The following is a 14,091-nucleotide window of genomic DNA, read 5'->3' as shown; positions in this document are numbered from 1 at the left end:
ATGAAAATGCAAAATGATGGACAAAAACAGTCGCTGCTGTAAAAAAACAAAAGGAAATGAGGAAGGACGAAAGCTCAATGAATTTCCACTTCTACATCAAAGTGAAAATCACTTTTTTTTTCCATAGTTGACAATTACTTGCGTCTGATTTTTTTTTGGGCTTGGTTTTGAAACTATATTTTATCTCCGCCAGTTTTGCGATGGATTTACGGAGCGAGAAATAACAGTCACTTTGGAATTGAAAGTTCACTTACCGTTGTATTGCCTAGAAGCGACACCGTAGGGCAAGCGCTGTCATACTGGCTGCTGCTGGTTGATGATGACGCATTGTTGCTTTGTCACTCAGCCCATGATGCTACTGTACAAGTGCTCTCCTTTTTTTTCATTTCAAGCAATATCCCAACCGCCGGTGCTCTCGTCGCTTAATCCCCACATGCGGGCACAGAATGCACATTCATCCAAGATTTGCAATAAGCAACTCCCATCCCTGCGCTCCCCAAACAGACTCCTGCTCATACAACATTAAAAAATCTAGCTTGAGCCAACTTGGATTTGCCTTTATTAGTCTCACGGTGGAGAAATTTACATTTCACAGCAGCAAAGTGATGAAAGGAATGAAAGTAGAAAAACAAAATACGTGAGCTGCTGGAAAGGCAGCCACTCTCGCGGCGCCGTCTTGAAGTCAAAATAATTTAAAAAACTAAATAACAAATAATATTACAGCACAAAGACAATATGACAACACAAAGACACAGAGTCATTTGTTCTTAAGCACTTTCTGTACCCTCTTTGTTACATAAAGCAGTTCCAGATGAAAGAGGAGCTATTTGGGCTGTCATTTAATTTTTTCTTTTCATTCTTTTTCCTTTTAAAGCTTGGCCAAAACAAACATGCGGATCAAACCTCTAAAGATGGAGGACACCAATTTGCTGTGGCGACCCCTTGAAGGGAAAAGCCGAAAGGAAAAGAAGAATTATTTTTCCTTTTTTTGTGACATCACAAGGGTCCAACCCTTATCGGCTCACACTCTGAGCCAACGATAAGAAAAAGAGATAAAAACAAAGCCCATGTTTATTCTATATTGCATTCTGGACTATGTACAGTTCTTTTTTCTTTTTCTGTGCATGAAAATACTCCACATTTTTCTCCTTTCTTCTGTTCAAATTTTGCTACTGTAGGTTTTTAAGAATTTCTCCATTGTGAACCAAATAACTTGTCTTAGCAGACAACAGGGCCCCACCACATCAGTTGCAATATAATAGAGGAAGGGAGGCAAAATAGCAAAGGCATTAATACAGTCGTTTGACATTAATACAACTTTTTTTTTCATTTTTAATTGCACAATACGTGGATGCCATGTTCTTTGATTTTCACCTCGCAACTATCCCCAACAGAAAAAACACATTTTAAACAAAGAATTCAAGATGAGGCAATAAAACACACACGGCTGTTAAAAACGAATTGAAACTAACTACAGAAAAAAAGTCAAAATAAAACTAAAGCGAAATCTTAAACTAATCTTCAAGCAGGTAAGTTCTTGCTAGCAAAGCAGCCGCTCCGCTAACAAGAAACTGACCCAACATCCTATGTCGATCCCAGCGACGTAGCAAACGTGGTCCGGGCGTGCCACGGCGAGATCCCTCCTCCCGTGATCCTGATTGGTCACGGCGCTGGCGGTGCCATCGCCGTGCACGTGGCGAGCAATGCGCTGATGCCCACCGCCGTTGGACTTGTGACCATCGACGTAGTGGAGGGTGAGAACCTTTGCAGTTCCACTTTCACTCATGATTTAAACCCAAAAATTGGAGCGGCACGTTTCGCCTTTTGTATATTGTGCATGTCTCTGATGGAACATTACCACTATGTACGTTCTCCATGCGCTCGGCCGGGATTTCACCAACCTGCAACGGACCTGGTAGGAAGTGCAACGGAGGCGCTTCATAGTATACAGAACTTCTTGAAGGGCAGACCCAAGTCTTTCAAGTCTTTGGACCACGCCATAGAGTGGAGGTGAGCTGTCATTGAACCAATTGGGGGTTTAAAGAGCCCGTCTTCATTGAGATCTTTGCCTTTCATTTGCTATCAGCGTCAAAAGCGGACAAATCCGCAACCTGGAATCTGCCAGAGTGTCAATGGTTGGACAGATCAAAAGGTTGCTTTGATTTTGATTGGTCAGCAGAATTGCCGGTTGACTCAGCTGCTGGTTGAAAGCAAGATTGTGACTATGTCACAGATGTGAGGCGGAGGAAGACGACGCCCTGGTGCGGGCCGGACGGGCAAGGGATGATGCGGTAGAGGACCGGAATCAGGAGTTCTATGACCGAAGCTACGTCAACGATGAGGAAAACACAGACACAGCGGCCGGTGGCGACGAAGGCCAGGTATAAAGACGTTCACGCTTCTGTCTGTTGTACATCCACCCTCCTCCCCCCCCCCCCCCCCCCAAAAAAAAAAAAAGACTGTGCTTAAATGAGGTGACTATCCTTTGGCGTGGTTGCCTAATAGGGTGTCTACAAATGGCGTATCGACCTGTCCAAGTCGGAGAAGTACTGGGACGGCTGGTTTCGGGGAACCTCCAGCCTTTTTTTGGCCTGCAACCTACCCAAACTTCTTCTGTTGGCAGGAATTGACCGATTGGACCGAGACCTGACCATCGGTCAGATGCAGGGTGAGTCACACTTTGCTGCTTCCCATGCTAGATGCAATGTGAAAAAAGGCTAATTGCTTCATCTCGAATGTCGATTAATGGGTATCAAACCGGGGTCTGGGGGGAGGTATTGCAAGAATATTTGCATACTCGTCAGGATCAGGTTTTCACATTGAAATTCACCTGTTCAACTTTGACATTCATATTCTACAATTATAATTATATTTGCAAACTTTTATCCTGCAACAATTTTATGCAAAGCTTTATTTTTTCCCTTTAAAACATTCTTATGGCAGGGTCACCAATTCTGTCCCCCCTGTCTTATGCATGTTTTAGATCGGGAGTGTGATACTCATTTATGGCGCCAGCCACATTTTTCGTTACCATTTCACATGGAGGGCCGTTTGTTTTTTCTTGCACAGGGAGGGTGCCAATAAAGCGCTGATCAGACCTCCGGCAATGTTTTTCCTTCCCACGAAGGGCCTCCAGACCCATATAAATTAGGAATTAACTCTTTTTTTTTCTGATGAACGAAGAGAGTCTACCGTTCCTTATGCTGCATTGAATGGTTATATAGCCTTAAAACTCAATATTCTGTGAGTTCTGCTATTTGAGTGAAAATGACAAAAACCCTGGCACTGGAGTGGACACATTTTTGCACATCGTCTGGCAGTCAATGAGTTCAGTAAACATTTCAAGTATTCTCACAATTTATCTTTGCAGGTTGACATGTCAGTAATTTCTATGATGACTGAAGAGCAAATGGGCAAATATATCACTTCCTTTGTCCTGTTATTTTGTGAACAAAAATTGTCCAGTGGTGAGAATGAAATGCTCCTCCAATGATTAAGAGGCAAAATAAGATCAAGATCTCTCTTTACATCACTTCTTGAGAATAAACACAGGTTCGGTCCTATGTGTATATATGTCTAAGTTGATACGTCATAATAGATTCTTGCAAATATTTGCACTGTTCAAACAAAAATTGGCATTTTTCTACCTTGTATTCCATTTGTCTGTTTGTATGAAGTTGTCAATGTCAAGAACATTTGTTCCAAATCATTCTTAACTCATTCACTACCAGACGTGCAAAAATGTGTCCACTCCACTGCCAGGGTTTTTGTCATTTTTACTCAAATTCCAGGACCCGCAGAAAATTGAGTTTTAGGACCACATAAACATTCAATGCAGCGTAAGAAACCTTAGACTTTCTTCTTTCATCAGAAAAAAGAGTTGATTCCTCAGTTATTTGGGTTTGGGGTTATCTGAGCTTGAAATCGGGACAGCTGTACAAAAGGCAAATGCTGCCCCTCGTGGGGGGGGGGGGGGGGGGTGTTCTTCTGCAAATTTCCCCATTGTGGGACAAATAAAGGTTTTCTGAAATGCATTGCCAGAGGTCTAATTGCCAGAGGTCTGTCAAACTCATTGAACATTTTTCGACAAAATAGTTCTATTTTGTTCACCATTCGCTTCAAATGTCTTTTACTTATTGAGAAACCGTGTTTGATCTCAAGAAGTGATGTAAAGACTGTGTGTTTCAAGCCAATTTTAAGGTAAAATTCGATTAAATTCACCAACGGGTGAAATAGCGCCATGTTTGTAGTTTTCGGTTACCCAGACAATGAACCGTTAAATGCCCATTAAAAAAAGATTGCAAGATCTCTCATTCTTTGCGACAGAATGCAAAGTTTTGTGAGGGAAAGCAAAGGTTTTTTTATGTCCCCTTATGGGCTCCATTGACAACAAACCCGGAAAAATGAGATATATGAGAAACCCATTTACAGTTAAGTATTTATACTTAGTTACCTCCCATCCCTGTTTGGGGCTCTGTTTGCAGGTAAATTCATGATGCAGGTGCTGCCACCATGTGGTCATGCAGCGCAAGAAGACCAACCAGACAACGTAAGTACAGTAGCATGAAAAGGAATACAGTAATCCTTCGTTTGTCGCGGTTAATGCGGACCAGGACCACCCACGATAAACGAAAACCCGTGAAGTATAGTAATATAATAGTATGATGGAGGGGATGCTGGGCGGGGCTGAGAAGATGCACAGCCAATCCACATAGTTGTAAACCATGAGATATCGTGCTGTCAATGGGTGACATCAGTGCTGGGAACCCATCAAGCTCCAGTCATGTACAAAACCTCTAAGTCATTTGGAATTTTTAAAATTCAGAACGTCCCCCTCCCCCCCAAAAAAAATTAAATACCAAAATCAGCGATGCACTGAAACCGTTTTGACATGTTGACAGAAGCCCATTTTTGGACTTTATTTTTGTTAAGATTGAGGATATCCATATTTTCTATGTATCATCTAGAACAGGGGTCGGGAACCTATGGCTCGCGAGCCATATATGGCTCTTTTGATGATTTCATATGGCTCGCCGATGAAACTAAATACATATTGTCATTTTTTTCGCCGTTCATTTCCCGTTGGGGCTGCAGTTGGCGGAAAGCACAATTTTGATTGGATGACACTGACCTAGGTTGGCCGAAAGCAACATTTTGATTGGATGATAGTGGCCGTCACGTTGAAACAGGTAAACGCCCCTTTAAATGAGCCCAACTAGTGCACTTCAGCGTGAATGCACCGGAGCATTAGAAGAGAGAAAATGTTCTGATTCTAATTTGCAAAGAAACAATACCATCGATGAAACAGTCGAATGTCAGTGACATTTTAACAAGCCCCATGTTAACGTTAGCATCGACATACTTCTGCGAGAAGTACATTGCAGATAGCAAGTGTGCAAGCTTATAAGCCGTGTGCAGGCTAGCTAGCAGTAACTTTGCCTCTCGACCGGAAAATTGAATTTCATGCCGATCGTTTGCCTGGATTTTTACCAATCACGAGGAACGGAAAACCATTCATGTTAACGGTGAGTACTATCACAAAGTTATTTTAAATAATACATTCTGATATTTTGTTGAAAAGTGGCCGCGCGTGCGCGCATGTGTGTGTTTGCGCGTGCGAACGCGAGCGTTCGTATGTGCGCGCGCACGTGGCTCTCACTGAAAAACATTTCTAAATATTTTACTTTTATGGCTCTCTTAGTCAAAAAGGTTCCCGACCCCTGATCTAGAATGAAATATTGCTAATCAAATGAAATTGGTCATGATTGGTTGAAGGTTGCTGATGCCGTGGCAACGTTCCTTATGCGACACAAGTTTGCGGAAGCCCGAAACGAAGCAAGGTAAGAAATAAAAATTAAAGAAATAAGAACCAATAGAAATAGTTTTGCTAAGAGTGAATTCAAGACAGTTATGTCTTTCTATCATTCTCTCGCTAGCTCAAACTCATCTTTGGCCAACTGAAGTTCTCCGGTAAGTCACTTTTCCTCCTTTTAGCATCAGTGAAGAATGTATTGTTCCATGTGGAGCCACTTAAAGGACAACCGACGTCACTTTTTTGTTTCTTAACTGACATAAGAAAAAACGTTTTATAGCATCTAAAATACAGAAAACACTTAGTATGATATTTTTATTCAAATGCAAAACACAGATTAAAAATGACTTAAAGTGTCCAAAATCTGCAAAAAATTGAGCTGCGAATTGGGCATTTTCAGAAAGTCCCGCCCCCAGTTCGTGATGTCACGCCACGAACTGGAGAATCAAAACAATGGCTTCAGATTCGAAGAATATGCTTTCTTGTTACACCTCCAGTTATGAATATGATTCAAATAGTTCTGAAGAGGAAAGCATACATGTTTGCAATCGATTAAAGAATTTATTCCATGCCATTTTGAGGCAACATTGGGGAGAAACGATCACCAGAAAAGAGGCACAAAATGGCGACCTCCTGTGGCCACCTCTGAATTCCACAGGCTAAATTCCTTATATGGCGCTTGGACACCCTCTTCTGGAGGCTTTTGGGTGCAACACAAGGTTTTCAGACCAAACAATACAGCAAAATACATTGACGTGATGGAAGGACCGCTACAATGCATCTTTTTTTCGGTCAGGGGCATTTCTTTCGTGACATCACGTACAGACGGGTCACCAACTCAAAAACAATACTTCCTGAATATTCAGCGCGAGGCTTAAAACATAAAATATAGCTATATGCGGTGGTCACTTTGCTGCTGTGAAATGTAAATTTCTCCACTGTGAGACTAATAAAGGCATATCCAATCCAATCCAATCCAATCTTATTAAAAAACGCTCAGTAGAAGTCATTTGAAGCCATTTTACAAATTATGGACACAACTTGTCCAGAGACGTCAGTTGTCCTTTAAGGAACAGCTTGAGCACAAAGGTCAAACACACTATGTTGTCTTTCAGAATAGCAAAAAGACCAGCCCAAAAATGACAGCGGATGGATCTGCTTGCTTCAAACAACAAAAACATCCGTCTTCATCGTAATAATGTGTCCCCGCCAACCCTCTAGTTATAGATTCTGAACATTAAAATGAACTGTCCATTTGAAACCTAGTGACCAGGGCATTTTTTTGTGCTGCCTTTGGTGTCGGAATTGTCAACGAATGAACAGGTGTTACAATAATCACCAGCGAGAAGACGTGAAAGTTTACAATACAACAGAGAGAAGTTTAATTCAAACAGCATTCACAAAAAGAAAAGCAGCCATGACAATACATCATCATCATAATCATATATTACCGCGAACGAGCATGGACCGTGTTCAAGTGATCAAACAAATGGATTGATAGCAAGTTATTGTTTGGCGACCCCCCCCAAAAAAGTTATCTTCCAGCCCCCAACATTTGCAGCAACAAATCATCCATAAGAAGATTTTTAATGACCTATCAACACCAAGATGAGTATGAAAAGTCATTGCAGTTGAACCTTGAAATGCTTTTCATGTCCAAAGAATGGCATTATATTTCAAATTGACAAAACCGATGGTGCCAAACTCAATTTGACGTGGTCCTCCTAAGCAAACGCAACCTGTCTATTTCATTTTCTTGATGTATTTGTTTGGCAGAAAACCTGTACTGAACCAAAAAATGAGTCAGCATGTTTGAAAATTCGCTTGGCACTATTTTCCATACTTTCCATTAAAGCTGTTAGCTACCACGCGAGCAGCGTCTAAAAGGAGTTTGACACCCATTTTGATTGGTATTCAAGCTGTGCAAGTTCATTAATCAACATGGAAAAAAAAATGTGACCTTTAGGACATCCGGTTGCTTGGCGGTGCTTAATAGGGTACAAGATGCCGGCGACAGGAGAGGGAGAGTCCACTCAGTCTTCTTAGCATTACAAAAATAAACATATCCTCTGGTAGCAAAATACATGACAATCTCACGCTCTCGTAGTCAAGCATCGTCTCTCTGTGGCGTCGGCAGGAAGTGCGTAGGAGAAACATTTTCCCCAAGACCCAAAAGTTGATTGTCAGCAGATGGGTCGAAATGTGTTTGAAATCTCTCTTTGCTTGCCATATTGACATTTCTTGCCATCTTTTTGGAGGGGGACGGAGGATGAACCCAACAAATTGGACATGCGGGCAAATACAAACAGAGAGCCCAGCCAATTAGAATGCTGCCGGGACCAAGTCGGCATTATTATTCATCCATTGACCTTGTGGTGGGATTCTGGAGTAGGACAAGAGGTGAGCGGACCAAGTCTTTGACTATCCCGGAGAAGGTGAACAAAGCAGAGAACCACAGGTGAGAGGAAAAAGTCACATGTGCAAGTCCCCCACCAAAAAAAAAAAACAAAACAAGCAGGTCACGTCAAATGGCCGCTGAATTTCAAGCAAGTCATGACTCGAGTTTGTCAAGTCAGGCAAACTTGCCGAATCACAACATAGATTTGCACATTAGCCACCCCCCCCAAAAAAATCAGTCACTTTTCCATTAAATTCCTAAAACATGACATTTATCCTTGAATCCTTCCATGTCAAAACAACAGACTTGTCAAGTCTCACGTCAACCTTCAGTCCAACTTGCCTCGAGACTGGAGTGAAATTTGGTTTCAATTATTTCCTCGTCAACGGTTTTGGGTTTCTCTGGATTCAGGAAGTTCAGTGTGAATCCGCGGAAAGATGGGGAGGACAGATTTGGGATGCCGGGCACCATTGGGGAATGAGACGACGTGGACCAGTTTCCATCCCGGCAGAAGAGGAGGGGCCCAACCTAAGACGACCTCGTCTTTGACGGTTGGGACCAGGTCAAACTCAAAGGTCTTCTTCCATGTCTCCCATTTTTAGAATGTTTTAAAAATTTATTATTTCCTCACATTTTTCAAGGATCCTCTCAGGACTTGTCCTCCATTTGAGACGCTTGATAGGATCCCTCCTCATCCGAGAGACCCGTTTCCACGGCGATAACCAGTGATGCCACCGAAATGCTGCTCGCCATCGGTTGGAGCTCCTCTGCAACATGCCAAATTTTCAAGTGAAGTTGGTTAATCTTGTCAATATAATTCAGCAGTGCCTTAAATTACAGTATTTCCTTGACAAAAATGGTACCTCGAAATATTTGTCCCCAATTAACTCATTCACTGCCAGACGATAAAGATTCCTTGAGAGTTTTGAAAGGCGCTTATAAATGAAATTTATTATTATTATTATTAAAAATGTGCCCACTCCAGTGCCAGGGTTTTAGTCATTTTCACTCAGAAAATTAGAGTTAATCCCTAAATTAAAGGGGTCTGGCGTTATCTGAGCTTGAAATGGGGGCGTCTATATACAATACAATTTCCTCTTGGGGCCCGAAATGAATTTTGAGGAAGACATTACAATGTTTTATCCCCTAGACATATCACACAACAAATGAATGAATAACTAGTTTTCAAATCTGAAGTCAAAAATACAGTAAAGTCTCGTTATATCGATATCGGATATATCGATAGTCCCGGTTATATCAATACTATTTCTATGCACGCACTGAGAAAATTACATGCAAACAGGGTCGGATATATCGATAGTCCCGGTTATATCGATATTTTTCTGACTCCCTTGAATATCGATATAACGAGACTTTACTGTAATGACTGTTATTGTGGTTTAGAATCAGAATCAGAAACATGACATGGGACAATTTGAAATTTCGGTTCAAACTTCAGCAAGCATCATGGAATTATTAATTATACAAGTTTGACTTGCTTTCGCGGGTCAAATAAAATGATGTGGCAGGCCTGATTTGGCCCCCGGGCCTTCACTTTGACACCTGTGACAAAGTAAAAATTAAATGCACTGCCATTCAATGAATCATGCTTCTCCTGTTGTGCCCACTTTGACCACGGGGGGGCAGTGCAGCGTAAAATAAACACATGCATGTTTATATACACTACTGCATATGTAAGTGAATTGACAAGTTTCTGTAATATTAGTTTGAGAAGAATAATTCCCAAAAAGGCTTCCATCGCACTACAGCGTCAAGCTCACCAGTATGCGTGTCGGTGGTGGCTGTCAGTGGACTGTCTCTCAAGGTGTCCGGTGAATCCTGATAGTCCTGCGGAAGTCCCATGCGGCGCACTCCGGGATCCAGAACCACAGAGGAGCCTCCCTCGCTTAGCATGCCGTCACCGGCCACCCCGGAAACTACGGCCTCCAGTGCCAAAGGGCCTGCATCGCCACCCAGAGCCAGGTCGTAGTCCAGCGGCAGGTCATCCAAGCAGTCGGCGTTCAACTGAACACAAGGGGGGCAATGCCAAATTGAGACCAAGTGAAAGCCAAGTGGGGCACTGCCCCCGCATTCGCCGCCGTACTCACAGCGATGCCCAGCGCCTTGAGGATATTCATTTTGCACATGGGACACGTGCGATGGTCCAGCAGCCACGGGTCCACACAGCTCTTGTGGAACAGATGTCTTCAAGAACACACAAGTGGAGTCAGATTTTTGCAACTAACTGCAGGTAAATTGCACTTGAGAATTTTGGAAACTTCCCATGGAACCGATCAATGTAACCTCAAACTAAACATAAAACACAGCTAATTACCTGTGGGGTTTTCACATTAAATGAACACCTGCTATCTTAACTCATTCACAAATTAATTCGAGAATTGAAAATATAACGTAGAGCGCTATTCCCCAATTTGTTTTTGTTTTTTTTTCATGCTTGGGTGCCGATAAAGCGCTGACCGGGGCCTCTGGCAATGTTTTTTGCTTTTCCTCAAGGGGTCTGCATTTCCCTTTTTTCCATGTTAGCGATTTGTTACAGCTTCAGCTGTTGTTAAAGCGCTAAATAAACCAATATGTAAATTTCTCCACTGCGAGACTAATAAAGGCAAATCCAATCCAATATGAATGTATTGCATGGTATTTTGGACAGCCACCCCCATTTCAAGCTCATATAACGCCAGACCCATAAACTTGGAAATAAACTGATGAAAGAAGAGAATGTCAGATTCTTGCAAATATTTGCACTGTTCAAACACAAATAGGCGTTGTTCTACTTTGTATTCCATTTTATGTCCGGGTAGAGTGAACGCTGGAGCGAATGGCTGCCGCTGCTCGCCCGCACAAAAAAATTACATGACTGTAAAGTGTCCTTGAGAGTTTTGAAAGGCGCTTATAAATATGTATTATTATTATTATTATTACGTATAATATATTATTATTGAGGTTTCTTCCGCTGCATTGAATGGTATGTAGTCCTAAAACTCAATAGTCAGTGGGTCCTGGAATTCGAGTGACAATGACAAAAACCCTGGCACTGGAGTGGACACATTTTTGCACATGTCCGGCAGTGAATGAGTGAATGCAAAATGATATGTAAAATCCCATTGACATGCTAATAGTTAGCATTGATCATTCCAGTTTTACAACAGGGTTAAACAACAGATATGAGTAAACAAATGATGGAACACACACCCGGTTTCTGTAACTCGTGATCATGTATCTTTTAACCACTAATATTACAATTTATTGAGTAGTTAAACTTTCGACTTCTATGTGTCTGCAGGATGACCCCCGCCCCACCCAACCCCCGACGGCCATGGCAGGCTCAACAGCGGGATCAGCACGATGAACTGGATTCCAGCATGAAAACCAAAACGATGAATTCTGAATTCTGATTAATTCCAATGGTAAAGGGGGTGAAATACCTGCATGGCAGGATGCGGACCACCTCGTTAGCCTTGTAGCCTTCGATGCAAACGGCGCAGTTGTCAAAGTCCCCCTCCGTCTCCTGGTCGCCCTTCCTGATGGTTCGCACCTGCAACTTGCTGATGGCCTTCTTGGCTGCGTCACCGAGACGGCGCTAGAGAGGAAGATGGTGACTTTGGTTTATTCCCCGCTACATTTCAAAGCGGGTCTGGGAATCAGTGACTGATTTAAAGGTATTGATCGGGTACGGTCAGGTGATTGTAGACCTTTTCAGTGCAATTGACAAAGCGCCATTTTATAGTGGACCAAAAATAGCTCCCAATTTTTTTTATGATAAATCCCTTAGGAGGGAATTGGGAACAAACGAATGATTCTTGTGTCACATAAAACTGCTACAGAAATATTTTAAAATGACCTTAACTCATTCACTGGCAGACGATGTGCAAAAATGTGTCCACTGCAGTGCCAGGGTTTTTGTCATTGTCACCCAAATTGGAGGATCCACAGAATATTGAGTTTTAGAACTACATAAACATTCAATTCAGCCTAAGAAACTCTCTTCTTTCATCAGAAAAAAGGTAATTCCTCAGTTTTATGGGTCTGCAGTTATCTGAGCTTGAAATGGAGGTGGCTGTACAAAATACAATACATACATATTGGTTTATATAGCGCTTTAACAACAGCTGAAGCTGTAACAAAGCGCTAACATTGACAAAAGGCAAATGCAGCCCCATGGAAGGGAAAATACATTGACAGAGGTCTGACCAGCGCTTTATCGATACCCTCGCAAGAAAAAGCAAATCTCTAACAAATTCGGCAATGGCAGTGAATGAGTTAAAGTCACATGACGATAGTGTATCAAGGAGATGAGCGAGCGATTTCCCAGCCCAGCCTTCATGCAGGCACCCCGTTCCTAACCTGATTGCGGTCTCGTGCGTTGGCATATCGGAACCTCTGGATGTAGTAGAAGACGAGCCAGGCCAGTGAGATGATCATCAGCACGATGAAGGAGATGGACACAAAGACTACCGAGGTCCTGCTCACGTACTTCTGCAGGTTTCTGGTCCCAATGGTGATGGTCATGGTGACTGTCACGTTTCGTTCCAGCAGAGACACCACCTCGCGACCTTTGGGCTCTGGGATCATTATGGCCACAACATCACCTGTTCCTGTGAATGGGAGGAGGGTGGTGAAAAAAGTTTGATTTTTAATCACTTGTCAGGAACTGAACACCACAACGTGCTACATAAACTACCCCCTGAAAGTTTGGCATATCTGCCTTTAAGGTGAAATTTAAGGATGAACCATAAGTATGAGGCAACCTTTAGAGATGAACTTCATTTAACCTTCTCTGAAATCTTTAAAATGTGTCCCAACTGTCAGTTTCTCTGCACCAGTCCTGAATGGCAAAATTAACCAAAGTTGTTGGATGTCCTTCTACTTGTCATCCTTTCTGTGAGTCTCTTCCAGTATCAGTTTCAACTTGCTGGTGTCATCCTGTGAGAGTTCCCCTGTTATGTCCCGGTGTTCATCAAGAGACATACAAAGGTAAAGGGGAAGGTGAGGAGAGCTAAGGGCGTACCTGCATGAGGCATAGTAATGGTGTCGTTGGCGTTGGCCGATCCCACGTTAAATATGACCACGGCCGAGGCGTTGCGCTCGGCGGCATGCCGGATCTTGTCCTTGTACGTGCAGTTGCCACGGGCAATCAGAGCCACCCAAGCCCCGGCGTGAGCCGGTGTTACGAATGGGGTGGCGGGGTCGCAGGCCTGGCGGTCGTGAAGCACGGCGGGTAGGACTACCACCCCTTTGGCGTCCCGCTTGGGCGAGTGCTCTCCGTAGCGGCCGCATTCGGTCTTGTCGGTACGCAGCGCCTTGGTGGCGGGCTCCACATAGGTGATGTTGACGAAGGCCGTGTACCACTCCTCCCGCTCGGCCACGGTGAAGTCGAGACACAGCAGGTGGACAAAGCAGAAGGACAGCAGCCACGTCGAGAGGGCCAGGCTGCGGCAGGCCGCCGCCACGGAGCACGAAGCCATGACGGGACGGAGGACGAGTTCTAGTCTGCCATGGCGACTAGGACAGGTGCCAACGTAGAAGTTGAGCCGGTGCTCGTCTGGAGGTGAGTGCGTGAGTGAGTTTGTCTTTCGTTCGGTCTTCCTGTTTTTCTGCTCTCTGATGCCCCGCGGTAGGCTTGTTCATAGCAGGCGGTCGCTAGCCGCCTCCATCTGCAGCCGATATAAACATCCGCGCGTGCTTGGGTGAATGCAAACGAAGCGTCCCCGGAAGGTCGAGTCACGAATCAGAGAGCAATAACGCCTGTGAATCGACAATCGAACATGGGGCGTATAAAATTCCCGTTAAATTGTAGACGTCATTTAAGATGCATTGTTTTGACTTGGCCCCAACCTTTGGTCGTCAAGCTAGCGCATCGCAG

At 43.4% G+C, this 14,091-nt stretch overlaps 2 protein-coding genes across 5 annotated transcripts in view; one reads left to right on the top strand and one right to left on the bottom strand.

Annotated features, from left to right (window-relative positions):
* Nucleotides 1-7,066, top strand: part of LOC148901926 (protein phosphatase methylesterase 1-like) — a 14,473-nt gene extending 7,407 nt beyond the window's left edge. For all 4 annotated transcript variants that reach the window (XM_088990057.1, XM_088990056.1, XM_088990060.1 and 1 more), the window contains 9 exons: nt 1,600-1,754; nt 1,920-2,010; nt 2,087-2,152; nt 2,234-2,381; nt 2,506-2,668; nt 4,485-4,549; nt 5,776-5,840; nt 5,937-5,970; nt 6,928-7,066. In XM_088990057.1, the coding sequence (XP_088846183.1) occupies nt 1,600-1,754; nt 1,920-2,010; nt 2,087-2,152; nt 2,234-2,381; nt 2,506-2,668; nt 4,485-4,549; nt 5,776-5,840; nt 5,937-5,961 (778 nt within the window). In that variant the 3' untranslated portion in view covers nt 5,962-5,970; nt 6,928-7,066. The remainder of the gene's footprint in view (nt 1-1,599; nt 1,755-1,919; nt 2,011-2,086; nt 2,153-2,233; nt 2,382-2,505; nt 2,669-4,484; nt 4,550-5,775; nt 5,841-5,936; nt 5,971-6,927) is intronic.
* Nucleotides 6,142-14,091, bottom strand: rnf150b (ring finger protein 150b). The gene is made up of 6 exons (XM_088990055.1): nt 13,237-14,091; nt 12,573-12,823; nt 11,654-11,808; nt 10,319-10,415; nt 9,992-10,235; nt 6,142-8,977 (listed from the first exon to the last, which is right to left on the bottom strand). Exons 1-6 carry the CDS (start codon nt 13,691-13,693, stop codon nt 8,859-8,861), a joined length of 1,323 nt encoding a protein of 440 aa, XP_088846181.1. The 5' UTR covers nt 13,694-14,091; the 3' UTR covers nt 6,142-8,858.

The sequence above is a fragment of the Hippocampus bargibanti genome, linkage group LG02 (genome assembly GCF_051943395.1).
Source record: "Hippocampus bargibanti isolate YZ-2025 linkage group LG02, ASM5194339v1, whole genome shotgun sequence".
NCBI classification, from domain to species: Eukaryota; Metazoa; Chordata; class Actinopteri; order Syngnathiformes; family Syngnathidae; genus Hippocampus; species Hippocampus bargibanti.
The sequence above is the reverse complement of the archived record's forward strand: the minus strand, read 5'-3'. Positions and strand labels throughout refer to the sequence as shown.

Coding starts and splice junctions, on each gene's coding strand:
- rnf150b (XM_088990055.1), bottom strand. CDS start 13,693: ATGGCTTCGTGCTCCGTGGCGGCGGCCTGCCGCAGCCTGGCCCTCTCG. Junction 12,824..13,236: donor CATTACTATGCCTCATGCAG/GTACGCCCTTAG, acceptor TCCCATTCACAG/GAACAGGTGATGTTGTGGCC. Junction 8,978..9,991: donor CACCACCGACACGCATACTG/GTGAGCTTGACG, acceptor GGCATGTTGCAG/AGGAGCTCCAACCGATGGCG.